At 41.9% G+C, this 17,934-nt stretch overlaps 1 protein-coding gene across 1 annotated transcript in view; it reads right to left on the bottom strand.

Annotated features, from left to right (window-relative positions):
• Slc15a5 (solute carrier family 15 member 5) overlaps positions 1 to 17,732 on the bottom strand; it is a 114,280-nt gene extending 96,548 nt beyond the window's left edge. The window contains exons 1-2 of the mRNA XM_075981924.1: positions 17,399 to 17,732; positions 12,297 to 12,519 (exon numbers count right to left, since the gene is read on the bottom strand). Of these exons, the coding sequence (XP_075838039.1) occupies positions 12,297 to 12,519; positions 17,399 to 17,732 (557 nt within the window). The remainder of the gene's footprint in view (positions 1 to 12,296; positions 12,520 to 17,398) is intronic.
• Between the last annotated feature and the right edge of the window lie 202 nt (positions 17,733 to 17,934).

Here is a 17,934-nt window from a genome sequence, read left to right as displayed (position 1 = left end):
GTCCTAAACTGGAGGATCCAAGGGGGTTGATTGGCTGGCTGATCTAGCCAACTGGTAAATACTACATTCAATAAGACAACTTGTCTCAAATGTAACGTGGAGGATGATAGAGGAAGACAGTCAATATTGACCCCTCACTTCCACACACATATGCATGAGTGTGTGCACCTGCACACACATAACACACACACACAAATTAAAAGGTTACTTATTTCCGTAATAATGAATTTAAAACCTTCATATGTCTATAAATGAGTTCTTTTTTAAAAGTAATAATACTTTTAATACAATTAACTTCTCAATTGCACATTGAATACATTAACTTTTCCTCTTCTTGGTTTCTCTACATTGTGTGCAGCATCATTTTGACTTGGTTATTTGTGGGTCTATTTTATTTCCCACCTTTATTTTGCATTTGAAAATCTTCCTTGGTGATTTGCATGAGTTACTAGGTGCCTCAAGTCAAGTCTGACTGCAATCCTTTTCTACTGTCTACAGTGGAGAGATCATCTTCCCTAGGGCTGTCTCCACCCACCCACCCACCTGACCTCTCAAGCACTCACCCTTATGCAGGCAAGGGGAAATTTGCCCCTTGACCAGATACTAAACTATCAAGGATCCTGGGGCAAAAAGGGCAGGAGGACCTCTAGTCTCTAGATGGGGTGAGAAGAGTAAATTGGGGAGAGGGAGATGTGTTTAGGCTCTAGCATCATGAAGTGCCATGTTAGTCACTGGTGTACGGCTTGCTTTAACTAAAACCAAGAGGCCTCTCCCCATCCTGATCCAATTGCCAATGGGGACTGATAGAAAGGAAGGGCTAAAAATGTTTATTTCTCATGTGTAAAAGCCAGGCTTCTAGTGTTCTGTGGGGAATGTGAAGTGATGTGGCCGTGTGTATTTACCAAAGCTCCCTGCACACTTGTGCAACTGTACTTTGGGGGGTAGGTTTTCATAGGCTAACATTTGCACTCTACTTCCTGAGTAGCAAGTATTTTGGGGCATGTAACTTTCTCCGAGTCTCCACAAAGCCAGGTGTGGTGGTGCATGCCTTGTTATCCCTGCAATTGGAGGTAGCGGGAAGATGGCTGCTAGTTTAAGGCCAGAGTGAGCTAGCAATAAAAACAAACAAAAAGCCCATTACACATGTGAAGGAAATCAGTGCTAGATTGCACTGCCGCTCCCACTGCGGCATGGGCATTGGAAAATCTGAGCCAACAAGCACTGGCATGCTTGTTGTTGAACTTGAGCCAACCTGTAGTGAGGTGGACTGAGGCCACTGAGTGTGGCCTGGGAGAAGCTGCCTTGGTGAGAGTTGGACATTGACAGTAGGGATTTCTCAACAGACGGCCAGGCCCTTGGCCAAGTCTTACCGAATTCAGATGGCCAATGTGTACCCTGGCAATGGCTGTGGGACAGAGCTCCTCGTGTACTCGTCCCACACTTAAAACCCTAAGCATTCTCAGAATCAACTTCAACTGACTGGAGCTAACAACCTGCTCCAGCCCTGTCCCCAGGGGTAGGGCAGTTCAGCCTCTGGCTGATCTCTATTCTTTTTTTTTTCTATACTTTTACATTCTACTGGGCTCAGGGGCCCAAAATGTTGCTAAACTTTAAGCTATCTGAATATCATCTACTAAGTAACTGGCAATTCTTTTTTCTTTCTCTAGGATTATATGAAATAAATTTGAATTTGTTTTTTCATTTAAACCCCTCAGTTTTTCTTTCTCATTTTTTTTTGGTTAAAAAAAATCTACTTATCAATTATGTAGTTCTACAAATCTTCCCTTTTTGCCTGGGACTTGTCTATTAATTGTCCTACAAGGTATTGATGGCATCCCCTTATCACATTTATTTGCTTTTGCAGATCAAGCTTTCAGTGTGGTTTGTAAGAGTTTTCTGCTAAACACAAGCTCACAAAACTTTTCTTCCATTTTTTTCGTCAGGAAAGAAATCTGAGACTTGGAGAATTGAAGTGACCCATCTGGCTTGATCTAGCTGTGCTGCAGGCCCGAGAGCCAGAGCCATTTGTCACTGTACAGCCTACAAGCAGGAACTTGGGCTCTGTGATCTTTCTGTGCCTCTTTCCTGGCCTCTGCAGTTACCAGTTTTATGACACCGTTATTTCTTTGTTCATCCGGGCTTTGACATTTGATCAACGTGTTTCATCTGTCATTAACTATAAATACTGTCCTTCCTCTTTGAAACTGTGAGCAGAAGACACGCATTGAGGCTAACCTCTTACAGTCACTCACACCCTACCTGACCTCCTGCAGTCTGGAACTCAGTGCTATTTCTAAAAGAGAGATCATACTTCCAAGACAAAGATTATTTTAAAGAGTTGAGTGAAAAATAGATGTTAACGGTAGGGTGGTAAGCAAATATCTCTGTTACTTTTCCCTCCAGTCCTGACTTAGGAAACAAGAGCTTTGCACAAAGAAATGTGACACAAAGTTGAGAAAAATGAGTACAGTGTTTGGGATCAAGCGGATATGTCTGGTTTGGATCGTGTATAGCTTGGTTGGCCACACTAAAGGGATGGGGTTCTATTCTCAGATAGCTGGGGTGTCTTGGGAAGAAAAGAGAACATGGGATTGATCAAATCTGACTTTAAGTGCAAAGGAACTATATGATCACAGTAGCTCTGTGATGATAGACAATGCATCATATGGAGTCATAACCATTATGATGATCTGGATTGAGGGCAAGAGAAAGCTGGCCAGGGGTGCCTTAGGACAGGGGGAAGTGGCAGGTGTGAGGGGTGTGTGTAGAAAGGGGTACGTCACTGCATAACACTGTGTTTGAAACATGCACACTCATTGTTGTCTCTGTGACTTCTTATCTCCCTTGGCTCACCAGGTCTTGCTCATAAGGTACACGTTAGCTCTCTTCTTGAATCCAGTGAAGTCATCCATTCTTCTCGTGTCTTTCATGAGCCTTCTAAAGTTGCCTGCTGTCATTCTCCTGCCTTTCTTGAACCTTCTGAAATCATCTGTTGTTCTTGTGCCTGAACTTTAAAAGGAAACAGTGACTTCACTTTTGTCAAACTTCTCAGTGATGTCACCTTGTTCTGCATCTCTACTTCTGTCTTCGTGGACCTAGCGCAGAGCTAGAGCCACAATGAATGGACAATACATGACAACTTAATTAGGGATGCTACATATTATAAGAAAGACATAAGCTAGTAAAGACTCCTAATAATTGACATGGGGCTAGGGGTGCTAACAGAAAGCCAAATAAGACCATGAGAAACAAATTGAGTTAATAGAACCTACGAACAAAATTTATCTGTCATAATGGAGGTGGGGTACCCAGTAGGAATTTTCCAGGACAACCAGGTAGAGTTCCGAGCCTCAGCCTGGGCTTAACCTTTCATGCTGTGTGCCAAGCTGTCCTCTTGAACAGCAGCTGTAGCAACTGAGAGGGGGGATCCAGAGCATTGTTGCTTTACTTTTGCTCTTCAGAATTCCTTCCCTCTCTCAACGATAAGCAAGCACTATTGAGAAAATGCCAGAAAACATTCTGTGACTCTTCAGTGTCTCACAAGGTGATACACACCAAACTGCTCCGAAGAGGGTCAAGGAAAATAAAAAAAAAAAATACTCCAAGATTTAAATCTTAGGAAAGCTAGTTAGAAACCCAAAGAATTGCAGAGCTGAATTATCTACGGACAGGAGGGAATTTCACATAAAGCACTAAATGTAGTTTAATAAATGCCATCCCGCCTATTTGATTGTGTAATTTTCTGAAAGAATTACTTAGCACGGACATACTCTACATTCGTCTTTGCTTTTCTACGGACAGGACAAGCCACAGATAATTAAGGGTGGAATTATGTATGTATTATCTGCAAAAAATAAATAAATAAAAGAAAAACCCACAGTCTTAGAGCTTATCATTAAGACTCCTTTCCTCTCAGAGTTCACCAGTAAATTGAATGTATAAAACACCTCTCACACAGAAAGTCAGGGAGCAAAGCACTAAAGCAAAACAAATACCAGTGATTAAGGGAAACTGAACGCAGCAGGAGGAACACAGTTTAGCCTACGTTTAAGTGTGGGCACGAAACTGCAGATAACTGAACAGTGAAGGCGGTTTTAAAAATCGAATGATCCCTGGGATTTCTCACAAGAAATCTTAGCCATCATTTCGGCATTGTTTTAAACATTTGCTTAATTTATTTAGGAATAATGTGAGAATTACACCATTTCTTTTTTTAGATGTTTTTTTAGATGTTTATTTTAAGTTTTTTTTTTCTAGAGGGGGTTCTTGACTAACTTAAGAAGATGAGCAGGAGGAGAGGTAAATTTTTTGGAGGTTTCCAGTCTTTCTAACATGAGTGAACAACTAACTTAGGGATCCAAGAGAAATTATTTTATTCTGTCCTGAAAGATGTAAGGATTTTTAGCAGATTTCTGTCTGTTGAATGGAACAAAGGCATTTAGAAGGGCGACTGAAATATATGAACACTGATTTCATGGTGGGTGCTACCATTCTCCTAACACAACCATGAGTCTATTGAAACACTTGAAGGAATGTTCTGGCAAGGGTGCATTTGGGGAGGCCAGGAGCAAACAGAAATGCTACAGTTCTTTCTTGTTCCCTGGAATTGTTTTTCCCAGCCAAGATGCTGATAAATGATTGTTAATGTTGATAAACCTACATCAGGGGTCAAGTAGAACTTGTAATTATATTTATTTTTTAAATTGTTTTTTATTGAGTTAAATATTTCTCTCTGCTTCCTTCCCTTCCTCTCTCTTCCCCTTCTACCCTATCCCATGGTCCCCATACTCCCAATTTCCTCAGGAGATCTTGTGTTTTTCTACTTCCCATGTAGATTAGATCCAAGTATGTCTCTCTCAGGTCCTCATTGTTGTCTAGGTTCTCTGGGATTATGAACTGTAGGCTGTTTTTTTTTCTTTATGTATAAAAGTCACTTATGAGTGAGTAAACATTATATTTGTCTTTCTGGCTCTGGGTTGCCTCACTCGATATGGTTTTTAGATCCATCCATTTGTCTGCAAATTTCAAGATGTTATTATTTTTTTCTACTGTGTAGTACACCATTGTGTAAATATACCACATTTCTTTATTCATTCTTCAGTTGGGGGGTGGGCATTTAGGTTCTTTCCAGGTTCTGGCGGTGACAGATAATGTTGCTATGAAAATAGTTGAGCACATGTCCTTGTGGTATGATTGATCATCCTTTGGATATATACCCAAAAGTACTATTACTGGGTCTTGAGGTAGATTTGTTTCCTAATTTTCTGAGAAATCGCCATACTGATTTCTAAAGGGGTTGTACCAGTTTGCATTCCCACTGGCAATGCAGGAGTGTTCCCTGTACTCCACATCCTCTCCAGCATAAGTTGTCATCGTTGATTTTGATCTTGGCCATTCTTACAGGCGTAAGATGGAATCTTGGAGTTGTTTTGATTTGCATTTCTCTAATGGCTAAGGATGTTGAGCATTTCCTTAAATGTCTTTCAGCCATTTTAGATTCCTCTGTTGATAGTTCTCTGTTTAAGTCTGTACCCCATTTTTTTTACTGGATTATTTGTTCTTTTCATGATCAATTTTACGAGTTCTTTGTATGTTTTGGAGATCAGCCCTCTGTCTGATGTGGAGTTGGTGAAGATCTTTTCTCATTCTGTAGGCTGCTGTTTTGTCTTGTTGACTGTGTCCTTTTCTTTACAGAAGCTTTTCAGTTTCAGGAGGTCCCATTTATTAATTGTTTCTCTCAGAGTCTGTGCTACACAGGTTATATTTAAGAAGTGGTCTCCTGTGCCAATGCATTCAAGTGTATTTCCCATTTTCTCTTCTATGATGTTCAGTATGGTTGGTTTTAGGTTGAGGTCAACTTTGATCCATTTGGACTTGGGTTTTGTGCATGGCAATAGATATGGATCTATTTTTATTCTTCTACATGTTGATATCCAGTTATGCCAGCACCATTTATTGAAAATGCTTTCTTTTTTTTCATTTTATATTTTTTACTTTTTGTCAATAATTAGGTATTTGTAGGTATGTGGATTGATATCCAGGTCTTTGATTTTTTTCCATTTTTCCTCCTGTCTGTTTTAATGCCATTACCAGGCTGTTTTCAGTACTGTAACTCTGTAGTAGAGTTTGAAGTTAGGAATTGTGATGCCTCCAGAAGTTCCTCTATTGTAGAGGCTTGTTTTGGCTATCCTGAGATTTTACATTTCCATATTAAGTTGAGTATTATTGTGAAGGGCGATGTTTCTCTGATTTCTTTCTCAGCAAATTTATCATCTGTGATCTGTGTAAAGGAGGGCTACTGATTATTTTTTGAGTTAAACTTGTATCCTGCTACATTACTAAATGTGTTTGTGAGTTGTAGAAGTCCCTTGGTAGAATTTTTTGGGTCACTTACGTAAACTATATATCATCAACAAACAGTGAGGATTTGACTTCTTTTCTGATTTGTATCCCCTTGATCTCCTTTTGTTGTCTTATTACTCTAGCTAGGACCTCAAATACTATATTGAATAGATATGGAGAGAGTGAACAGCCTTGTCTTGTTTCTCATTTCAGTGGGAGAACTTGTAGTTTTAACTGACCAACAGTGGCTTCCCCCTTTTCCCCAAGATCTCTAGTGCTTCTTTCTATCTATTATTTCCATCGTCCTTTTCTCCCTTCTTTTTCCAATACTGAGAATTTTCCCAATTCTTTCGGGAATTTCTAATGCATGGTGTCAGATTTGAGAATTATTGTTTTTAAGGGTTAGTAGGGGATTTACAGCACGGTCTCAGGTGGAGCCACTTCACACTTGGTACACAGCCTGGTCAGTCTCTCAACTCCTGACCTTTCTTCTTTTCTTCATACATTTGTATATTTAATTCATCATTTTTCTCTGTCATAAATGTTTATACAGATAAAACCTGATTTTTGCTTATTCCATGATTAATTTTTTTGAGACAAATCTCTGTTTGCTCAGGCTGGCCTCAAACTTGTCAAGTAGCTGTGGAGTGCCTTGGACTCCTGGACACCACCCTCACAGCTGTTCTACTTGCTTTTGTAGAATGTTAAAGTCAAGTAACACTATTTGAGAACAGTGGTTTTCAACTCTATTCTGTCAGCTTGAAAATGCAGAAAACAATTTCCCTTCCCCTGTCCTGTGTCAAACTGATGTACCCAAGGCTCCCGAGGTGCAGGACCAGTAAACTTTTAAAGGATGCTTTGATTACTTTAATTTGCTTCTAGAGTTGAAACGCATTGTTCTCTGGGTTCAGCTTCTGGAAAAAAAATGGTTTAACAATCGCTTTTTAACTCCAGTGCTTCCTTAACACAAAGATTCTACATTTGAGTTCATATCTGTCTCAGTTAGGGATTCCATTAGTGTAAAGAGACACCATGACCACAGCAAGCTTTACAAGGGAAAATGTTTAATTATGGTGACTTACTTATAGTTCAGAGGTTTAGTCCATTACTGTCATGGCATGGATCAAGGCAGCAGGCAGGCAAATGTGGTGCTGGAACAGGAACTGAGAGTCCCACATCTTCTCTTGCAATCAACATGAAGTGTTATGTCTCACTGGGAGTAGCTTGAGCATAGGGAACCTCAAAGTCCACCCCCACAGTGATGACGCACTTCCTATAAAAAGGACACATCTACTCCAACAAAAGCACACCTCCTAATACTGCTACTCTTTTTGTGGGCTGTTTTCTCTCAAAACACCACAATACTCAGCAGAGAACATTTTTGTATTGGACAGACAGTGTAGGGTCAGTTTCGATACCCACATCTGAAATGCGGGAGATGGAATAAATTCATATTTTGCCCCTTTCAAGAACCCAGTCAATATTTTACTTGGGACTTCGATTCTGCCTAATGCAGCACATTGTTAAACAGAGACAGAATGCGAATTATCAGCTAAGGGAGGTAGAAAAAAATGTGAAGAGCGGTTTGAAGCTGACGGTGGTAGGCTTTAAAATCACTGCCATAAACAGGTTTCATTTTTCCACCGTCCTCTGCCTTCCAGGAAAGAATCTGCTCGGGTGTGCTTCCTTGCATTATCTCCAGTGTGGTGGCTCATAGCTGCACACCTAAGAACCTGGAAATCTCTGAAAGAGCCGGTTCCGATCTGGGTCCGTACACCAGGCTGCTGACAGAGAGTTCCTTTTCAGAGAACTTCCACTTTATGCTTCCCGTGAGGCACACAGTTGCGGAGACACTGCTCCAGATGGCACCGTTGGCTAGCAGTGGCTTTCTCCCTTACATTTGGCAACCTTACTCGGAGTCGCTGTTTTCAGCTCCTCAAACTTCCAGCCTACACTGCTTAACAGGATCGCAGGGAAGCTTTGGGTGGAACAGACGCAACGACACATCTCATTAAAGGTCTAAACCGCTATGAACATCCGACATCTGTGCTGGAAGCAGGACGAAACGCAGACTTCGGTTAGATTTAAGTGGTGCGTTGTCCCTTGAAAGGAGCTGCTGAAATCAATTACGTTCTCCGTGCTTGCAACTTTTAGGATTTTATTTTTCTTTTGTGGCACTGGTAATTGAACCTGGGGCCTCATGAACGCGAGGCAACCGTTCTAGCACTGAACTGTAACCTTAGCCCAATAGGGGGTTTTAGGACTCTGAGAAAACAATTGAGTTAGTGGACAGCCAATTTTAAAGATGGCTACCTATTAAATAGGCTTTCTCTTTCCTATCAATAACAAAGATTTTAAGCTATGACTTGCTCATTGTTCAATAATAATAACAGCCTTTAAATTTCTAGTGCTAGTGTTGAGTTAGGATACTCTGTCTACAAGCAGCAATACATCCCTCTGAGGTATTCCTACATTGTGCCTGGGTAACCCCGATTTCTGCAATCTACCGACCTTGCTGGAAGTTATAGCTGTCCCAAGTGACCAATATAAGATTCTGCCAGCTAGCTGCCTGTGGAGACTCTGTTAATCTTGCCACCCATCCATTCAGAATGTTTTAGAACAGATATTTCATTCTTGTCATTTGTTTCTACTAACGTTAGTAAGTAGATAATGACAAAATTTGTTCTGTAGTTTAGTATTTAAACCAAGAAAGCAAGCAAACCAAAAAAAGTAATTCTGTGGTTCTTTGTCTACTCCTTCCCCATCCCCTGCCCAGACACTTGTACCTTCAGGCTTCAACAACGCCACAGGATTATTCTCCTCAGAGATTTTAATGAAATTAGAAAATAGCAAAAAGTGTTTGCTAAATGTGTTCTTCCAGAATCTGGCCTGGCTCCTCCCAGCTCCTCAATTTCATTGTGTGACACTCCGCATCCTCCTACCCAAACCCCTGAAGCACAAACCCACTGGGAGTCCTCTCCATTTCCCAAAGGAAGGAGTTCATTCATATAATATCCCTTTTGTAATCAACACCGAGAAATGGCACTTTGATTAAGCACAACTCTGAACGACTCAAACCACAGTACAATGCAGTCTCTGGGGCTATCTTTCAGAACAACTGGTGGCTCTCCCGTCGTAATCCTCCAGAGTCTTATTTAATCAAAATGATGTTGCTAATTAAGGATTAAAACCTCCAAATAGAATGAAAAAGAAGGATTTCATTCTCCTTTGGGCAGGTCAAGGAGGCAGAATTTGCTATGAGGTAGTGAACATCCCTTTTCCCTTTGATAGATGGCATCTTTCCCTTACATTAGGACTTAATCCAAAATAGGCTTGAGTGTTTTGTAATATTAATATAAAGCAGGAGGAGAAGTGTGAGGAATAGAAGGAATCTGCCTGTAGAGCTGCATATTCATAGATAACGTTGACTCTAAACACTTCGTTGAAGGCATTTTTTTTTTGTTTAAATTTAAAATGTGTGTGAGTGCATTGCCTTCACATATGTATGCAACCCAGGTGTCTGCCTGGTTTCTTCCTAGCTCAGGAAAACATGTTGGATGCCCTCTGGAACTGGAGTTAGAGGTGACTTTTCTCCACATGTGGGTGCTAGCAACAATGGAGCCTGGATCATTGGCAAGAGCAGCAAAGTACCTTTAACTACCAAGCCTTCTCTCCAGTTGTCACTTAATGTTCCCAACATTAATTTTCCTTAACATTTTTGTCTGGTGCTGTCTGCCTTGATTTACCCAGAGATTACAGAGGTAGCAAGATAGTTATTCTAGACAATGCTGAGAACCCATTTTACACACACACACACACACACACACACACACACACACACACACACACACGTGCACACCAAAAGAACAAGCCAAACCAAACCAAACCAAAAACACAAAATAAAGCAACAGCAAAAGCAAAAAATCCAACAGACAGACAAACCCAGAGTGAAAACCATGCATTTCTGGTAGCTTCCACCTGCTGTGACAAGCATGTATGCAAGAGTCAACATAGAGGGAGGAAAGTGTGATGTCCCAGCTCCCGAGATTTCAGTGGGCCCTTTGTGGGCTGACCCACTGCCAGGGCTTCTGTGATAACGCAGTACCTTGTGGCTGTGGCTGGAGCCAGATGATCAAACAAAGCTTCTCACCTGGTTGAGGCCCAGAAGCAAGTAGCACAAGAGGAAAGGGCCAGAATTCCATAGTTTGTGTTTTATATGAGACTCCACTGTGCAAAGGTCCTACAGTCTCTCCAGAGTACCATAGGTCAGGGAAGAAACACTCCATACATGGGCATTTGGGATGACATTTTGGGTTTAAATAGAACTTTCCTGGAACACCAGCTAACCCATCCTGCAGCTGAAAGCTGTGAAATGGCTCTCATCCACGTTTTAATGATGAGTCATAGCTGGGCAATACCCACTAATGAGAGCACTCAGGTGAATTCTACACTAAGCTATGAACAGTGGGTGACTCTTCATCAACTGTCAAATCTCTATTGTTTTCCCAAATCTTTATTTTATAGTATATAAACTGGTTCCTTTTAAAGCATATAGAAACAGGCAGTGGTGGTGCACACCTTTAATCCCAACACTTGGGAGGCAGAGTTCCCAAGAGTTCACGGAATTCCTGTGAGTTCAAGGCCAGCCTGGTCTACAAGAGCTAGTTTCAGGACAGCTAGGACTGTTACACAGGGAAACCCTGTCTCGAAAAACAAACAAACAAAACAAACACACAAACAAAACAAAACAAAAGCCTATAGAGCCTGGGGTGATAGCTCAGTACATAAAACGTGTACTGTGCAATTATGGGGACTCGAGTTTAGTTCCAAGAACCCATGTGAAAAGCCAGGTGTGGCGATGCACACTTAGATTCTCGACTCTAAGCATGTGGAGACAAGTGGGTCCCTGGAACTCACTGGCCATCCGACTTAGCCTTGCTGGAAAGCTCCAAAGGGCCAGTGAGAGATCCTTTCTCAAAAAACTTAATAGGTCCTGAGGAATGACCCCAGAGGCTAACCTCTGGACACCATAGGAACACGTGTGCATGTGCACACCTGCACACACATGTATACTTGCATGCACATACCCTCATATTCCCCAGGCCAAGCAGCAAAGCGACAGAGAAAGATAGTTTGGTTGTCACGAAACATCACCTCAAGGATACTGGCAGGTATCCAACGTGTTCCAAAAGACTCTTTTTCGCTGTCATCTCCTCTTTACGCTGGACTGTGAACTTAACAACCTAGCCAGTCTCTGCTGCAAGTAGACATAAGGACGACAGCCTCCCTTCCCTTCTTTGTGATTATCTGTAGCTGTGCACCAGGTTCTCTGTTTGCCGCAGTTACGTCTGACAAAGTGCTAACGCTGTCTTCAGACATGAACATGCTAGAGAGAGATGACTTGGTCATGGGCAGTTCTGGTAAGTAGAGGTGAGACTTCCACCCGGCCTTTTAGGCTCAGAGGCCTCATTCTATTCATTGCGACAAACCACGGTATGCCTTCCTAGTTGGAGGATAAATTAATCAGTTTTTCTTGGGAAGTTGCTGGTTCTGATCTATAGATAATCATTATTATTTTTAAGATCAGCTTTATTGTTTATGTATGTGTTTGTGTATGTGTCTGTATGCCTATGTATGTTGCATATACATGTGTGTGCCTGCAGAAGCCAGAAGAGGGCATTGGATTTCCTGGAAATGGAGTTACAGGCACCTGTACTCCACTTGACTGGGGTGCTGGGAACCACACTGCAGTCCTCTGGAAGAGCAGCCAGTGTTCTAAACTGCTGAGCCACATGTCCAACCTTGACCAGGATTATTAGCTGAACCATCATCACAGAGGTCACCACATTTTCACTTACCCAGCCCAACCAATGAGAAATACCACACAGAGAGAAAACCCAAACAAAGAAAGAGTGTAATAATTCAGTTTTTTTCTACTAATCAGTGCCACTTACCAGTTAAAAAAAGACCTTGGCTTCTTGGATTCATGTTCCTGAGGGCTGTAAGCATCAGATGGACAAATGACAACCATTATTCCTCCTGTGCCCAGGCAGAGGGTCAGCAGTGCTGTGTGAAACATTCCTGCCCGTTCTTCCACAGGCACGTGGTTGACCACAGGGTAAGAGCTTCCGTAGAAATCTTCCAAGGGGAAAGCAATCATGGATAACAAAGCAGTGCCTGGTGGCAGAGAGAAGAGAGAAGAGAGAATACAAATAATGAAAACCCAAAGACTCACCGGAGCACGTCCTAAATAAGCATTTCCCTCTGAAAGAGAGGCTCAAGTTTGCGTGAGAATATCTTACTCGCATACTTAGGTCAATCATTGCAATTTCAGGGATGACTTGGGTTTTCTAAGTGTGGAAATTCTGTGTCTGCAGAGATGGCTCGGTTGTTAAGAGCTTGTGCTGCTCTTGCTGAGGACCAAGCTCAGTTCTGTGCTGTTTAGTGACAGATGCCTCTTCTGCCCCTTGTGGGCTGTGCTTACATGCTTATACCCCATTCTCTCATGTACATAATTGAAAATAAAATAACAAACACAAGGTTTTTATTCATTTAGAGTTGACATATATAAATTATATAAAAATGAAAATTCTCTTTCTTGCGTGTTTAAACTAATCCAGGGTCTGTGTATTTCCCTTTCAGCTTAAACCATTGTTGTAAGAGGTTTCTGTCTCTCCCGGTCCTGCTATAAACACACAGAAACTTTATTATTTGCAATACCACTTGGCCAATAGTTTAAGTGTATTGCTAGATAGCTCTTACATTAACCCATTTCCACTATTTTCTATTTTAACATGAGGCTCGTGGCCTACTGGTAAGGTTTCATCTGGCAGCTCACAACTTTCCCCTCTGGTGGCTCCGTGGCAACTCTCCTGACTCTGCCCACTGTGTATATATATATATATATATCTTCCACCCTGGCTATGCTCTGCTAAGCCATTGGCCCAAACAAAGCAGCTTCTTTATTCATTAACCAATAAAAGCAACACACAGACAGAAGCTCCTCCCACATCAAACTATCTTTTCTCTAAGGTTGTATAAGCAAATGATGCTAATTTTCAACAACATTAAGATGACTCAGAACTATATCATGAGAAACATTAAGACATTTGGTGTGCCTGGCAGAGTATACTTGTGGTCCTAGCTCTCAGGAAGTAAAGGTGAAAAGGTCAAGAGTTCAAGGTTATCCTTTGACCACGTGTGTCCTTGTTTCTATGATTTCTTACATAGATTCACGGAACCTTCCTGGCACACACAGGGAGGTGAGAAATGGGAGGGGCAGGCAGGAGTGTGACCTGGAGTCATGTAGACCAGTCAGGAGGAGGTAGGGGACAGATTGACAAGGGAAGCTTGAGCCTCCTTCCCACTTTTACCTTGGGAGCCCTCACAGGACGATTCTACTCACCAAATGGAAGCTACTGTGCAGCCCATCAATTGCTAATTTGTTCATTCCTTCATTTTCAAAAGCTGTATTGTTTACTCTTGAAACCAATGTTGAGATGTCAGTTGGTAGAGCTCTCTTCCTGTCCTATTTTCTTCTCCCTCCCTCCCTCCCTCCCTCCCTCCCTCCCTCCCTCCCTCCCTCCCTCCCTCCCTTTTTTCCTTCCATCCTCTCTTCCTTCCTCCTTTTTCTCCTTTTTTTCTGTGGTACTAGGGATGGACCCCAAACCCTCACACACATTAGGCTTTCGCTCTGTCACTGAGCTACATCCCCAACATTATCAATGTTATTTCATCCATTTGATTACTTTTGTTCTATCCAACTATGTTGACATTACCATTTTTGGTATGAATTTTTAGAGAGTGGCTCTGAGCAGTTAGTTCGTCAATTGGAGCTCAAATTGAAATTTTAATTTCACAGAAATATGAATTGGGAATAGCACTTAATGTCTTTTCTACATGTTTTTACCATGTGGAGAATATATGCATTTGATTGTCATTCAGCAATGGGATAATTTACTGTGAGAGTGGACCCTTTAATGCATTGAGTTTAAAGTGTTTTCTTTCAAAGTCAGCCAGGTGTGAAACAATATGTTTCTCTACTACTTAATCTTCCCTAGAAGTGCGATGTGAGGTTTGGCAGTACCAAAGGCTATGCAGCAGCATGTTCAGCTCATTTGGCCAATGCAGTAACTACTTATTTAAGGAAAATCTACTTCTAGACCATACGATGCCTCGGCGTAAGCCACAAAAATGTTCTATTTTTATCCTTTGAGAAAATGTCACAACGCTCTGATTTCATTAGATCAAGACTTCATTTTTATCTTCAGTAAAACTGATGTGATAAAAACACAAATCTGTGATCTATTTGATAAGAATTTCTCTCTTTGAGGTATGCCATTGTACCCTGCATAAGCCATCTGCCTATATCTGTAAGCGCTGGGAAACATGCCGTCATAGCTTATGTAAGATGGCGGGGAGCAGTTCAGGAGTAAGTACATCAGAAAGAGCAGACAGGCAGAGAACACGTGCATGGCAGAAGTCTAAATGCAGTCATGTAGATTGTGTGCATGTATGTGTTCCAGCACATGCATGTAAATGTATGTGGGAGCCAGGGAACTCTGGGGTATTATCGCTCAGAAGCCACCCACTTTGCTTTTGCAGATGAAGGTATCTTAGTGACATGGGGCTTGCCAAGTACGCTAGTGGTGTGCAGTGGTTTCCTCTGAATTGAAACATTCTTTCCAAGAGAGAGAGAGGGGTGATGAGGTGACCCCTCATTCACATGTTCAGGGAAAGATGAAATTCACTAAGTACCCTCCCCAGAGCCATAGAGGCAGCAGACAAGTGCTGGTGGGTCAGACAGATGCAGAGGGGAGAGTCCTTGACTCTGGAACTGTCTGAAAGTCATGGAAAGAGCTCTAGGGACATGGATTTCATGTTATCACACAAGTTAGAGTGCGCTTTATGCTTGTGGTACCCCTGCTTTTGACTCATCCCCACTCATATAAATTACCTCTCCCCACAATCCTATTAGTAACCCCAAATAAAAACTCACTGGTTCCCCAAATTGAACTTGGATGTAATTATTACTTTAGTTGTCACAGCTTTTTTTTTTAATCTGGGATGAATAGGGTTTTGTGTGTGTGTGTGTGTGTGTGTGTGTGTGAGAGAGAGAGAGAGAGAGAGAGAGAGAGAGAGACAGAGAGACAGAGAGACAGAGAGAGAGACAGAGACAGAGAGACAGAGAGACCTAGGAAAAGCAATTACACATTAGCAGGCAGCCTGTCTCCATCTCCCAGTATTGAGCTAAAACTGGAGACCAGCACACCATGTATTTGGACATTGGTTCTGGGATGAGCTCGGGTCTCCATGCTCACATCAAGCATTTACTGAGCCCCAGTCTCTCCAGCCCATCACTCCTCTATATTTGCTAAGAGCATGGCTAAGTTCTGAGGGACAACAGTAAACATGGCTCTGGACCAAACAGCAGGGGTTTTCAAGAATCTCAGGTACGGAGTGAATGCTTGAAGAAGTTAACTCTTTCAGACACAGCAAGAATGAATGGCAGAGGGAAAACTAAATACATAGCATGGATCTCAGCGTCATTGAAGGCAAGCATAGATTACATTTTATATAAATTATAGAGGTCTGATAAGCTAAATTTAGAGTTTATTTTTTAGATATTAGAAACAATATGAAATAACATGAATTCTTTTTTTTTTGTCAGGAAGTCAAGTTGGTAAATTGGTATGTGGGCTGGAATTGGAGGGATTACTGGCAGCTTAGTAGAAAGGCCATCGTCAAGGGGCAAGCTGCATTTTTAATCTAAGTTGATATCAATTTTGACAGTCGTCATAGTTTGGTTAGGACTCTATTATTTAGTAACAGGTTGCAGTGTCCTGGCAGTTCTGAGGGGAAACTTTGGGGCACAACTCACAGAAGAAAGGGAAGGCAAGCTCAGCACCACAGGCTTATCATCCACCTTGCTGAGAGGCTACGGTAGGAGGACTAGTTTCAAGGCCTGATAGCGCTACACAGTGTTTTCTAAGACCATCCGGGCAGCCCAGAGAGGCCCTGTCTCAAAATACAAAGGTAGAAAGGGATGGGGATGTACCTCAGTGGTGGAGTGCTTGACGAGCGTGTGTGAGTCCTGTCTTCCATACCCAGTATCGGTCAGATTCAATGCAAGTAAGGTCATGAAGACGGGGTCAGTGGGTAAAGATGTTAACCGTGCAACCTCACAGGCCCTGAAACCATGTAAAATGCTGGCCGTGGTAGCACACATCCCTGCACTCCTGTGTTAAGTGTGGAGGAAAAGGGAGGAGAACTGGCTGAAAGCTTACAGGCCATTTACTCTGGCATCCGTGTCAACAGCAGAAACAAGGGAGACTCTACCTCAAACAGGATGGAAAGTAAAAACCTACTCTCAACATTCTCAACATTGTCCTCTCTCTCTCTCTCTCTCTCTCTCTCTCTCTCTCTCTCTCTCTCTCTCTCTCTCTCTCTCTCTCTCTCACACACACACACACACACACGATTATCCACCAGTTTGCTCTTTATGCCACAGCAAGCATTCCCAAGCTTCTGGAGTATGTTTATTTTTCTTTACGTAAGCAATCCTAATGTTCTGTCTGAATCCACTTATCTTTAACTGTAGTTGAATATATTTATATGAAATCTAATTGCTATATGATTAATTATAAAACTCAAACATCTCTTAGTTATTCTCCATGAACTTCAGCAACCTTTTCAGTATGATTCATCCAGTTGTGAAGCAAATGCCTTTCATGTTTCATATAGAATCTGTCACAAATTTCAGTTGGAGCACAAAGAGGAAAGCAAGGGCATTCTAAGGTGTGCAGAAGACCGACATACAAAGAGGTAATTAGCAAAGATGTAGTAATCAGAATGCTATTGACAATTCTGGAAAACACCGCACACACACGCACATCTACCAATGACTTAATATATAGAATAAAATAAACTGAAACAATATACTTCATTTATTATAGCTTATGTTAAGACTAGGGCAGGAATAAAATAAACTAAAAATTCTAACAAAAGCTTATTGAACTATGTGACAAAAGAAACGCAGTTAGCAGGGGACACTCACCTAGAAAATGTAGCAGTAAGGATACGTGCAGCAGTTTGCTCCTTCCGACGTAGTTGTCTGCCATCCACCCAACAAACCCGGGGCTGAGCACTGAGGCGCCAACAAAGCACAGGTTGAGAATAGCTGCCTGGTGGTTGTAGTAGCCAAGCTTGACTGTGCAAAAGGGGATCATGTTGCAGACAACTTCAAAGAAGGTAAACTTCCCACACAGTTCCACCAGAAGCAAGCAAATGCCAGCCTGGAGACACCGGGAATGTCTCCCTGTCCTCTGCTGCTCAGGGCCACCGTGAAAGGCTAGGTCTTCCTCGGCAATGGCGAAGTCTGTAACAGACATGACTACTTTGCCTTCAATATGACTTATGTGAGTTGCTTGGACTTGAAGCCTTTTTCCCCCCCCATTCCTCTCATGGAAAAAAATTTGAGATGTCTGCTTTGAATGTCACAGCTCCATGCTGAAAGTTCTTCACTTTTTTTTTTCCACATTAGTGCTATTCTTCTTGACAAGCTACAAGCCCAAGAAAGAAGACCAGGGCATT

Source organism: Microtus pennsylvanicus, chromosome 8 (genome assembly GCF_037038515.1).
Source record: "Microtus pennsylvanicus isolate mMicPen1 chromosome 8, mMicPen1.hap1, whole genome shotgun sequence".
Classification (NCBI taxonomy): domain Eukaryota; kingdom Metazoa; phylum Chordata; class Mammalia; order Rodentia; family Cricetidae; genus Microtus; species Microtus pennsylvanicus.
Note: the sequence above shows the minus strand (reverse complement) of the source record. Positions and strands in the feature narration are given on the sequence as shown.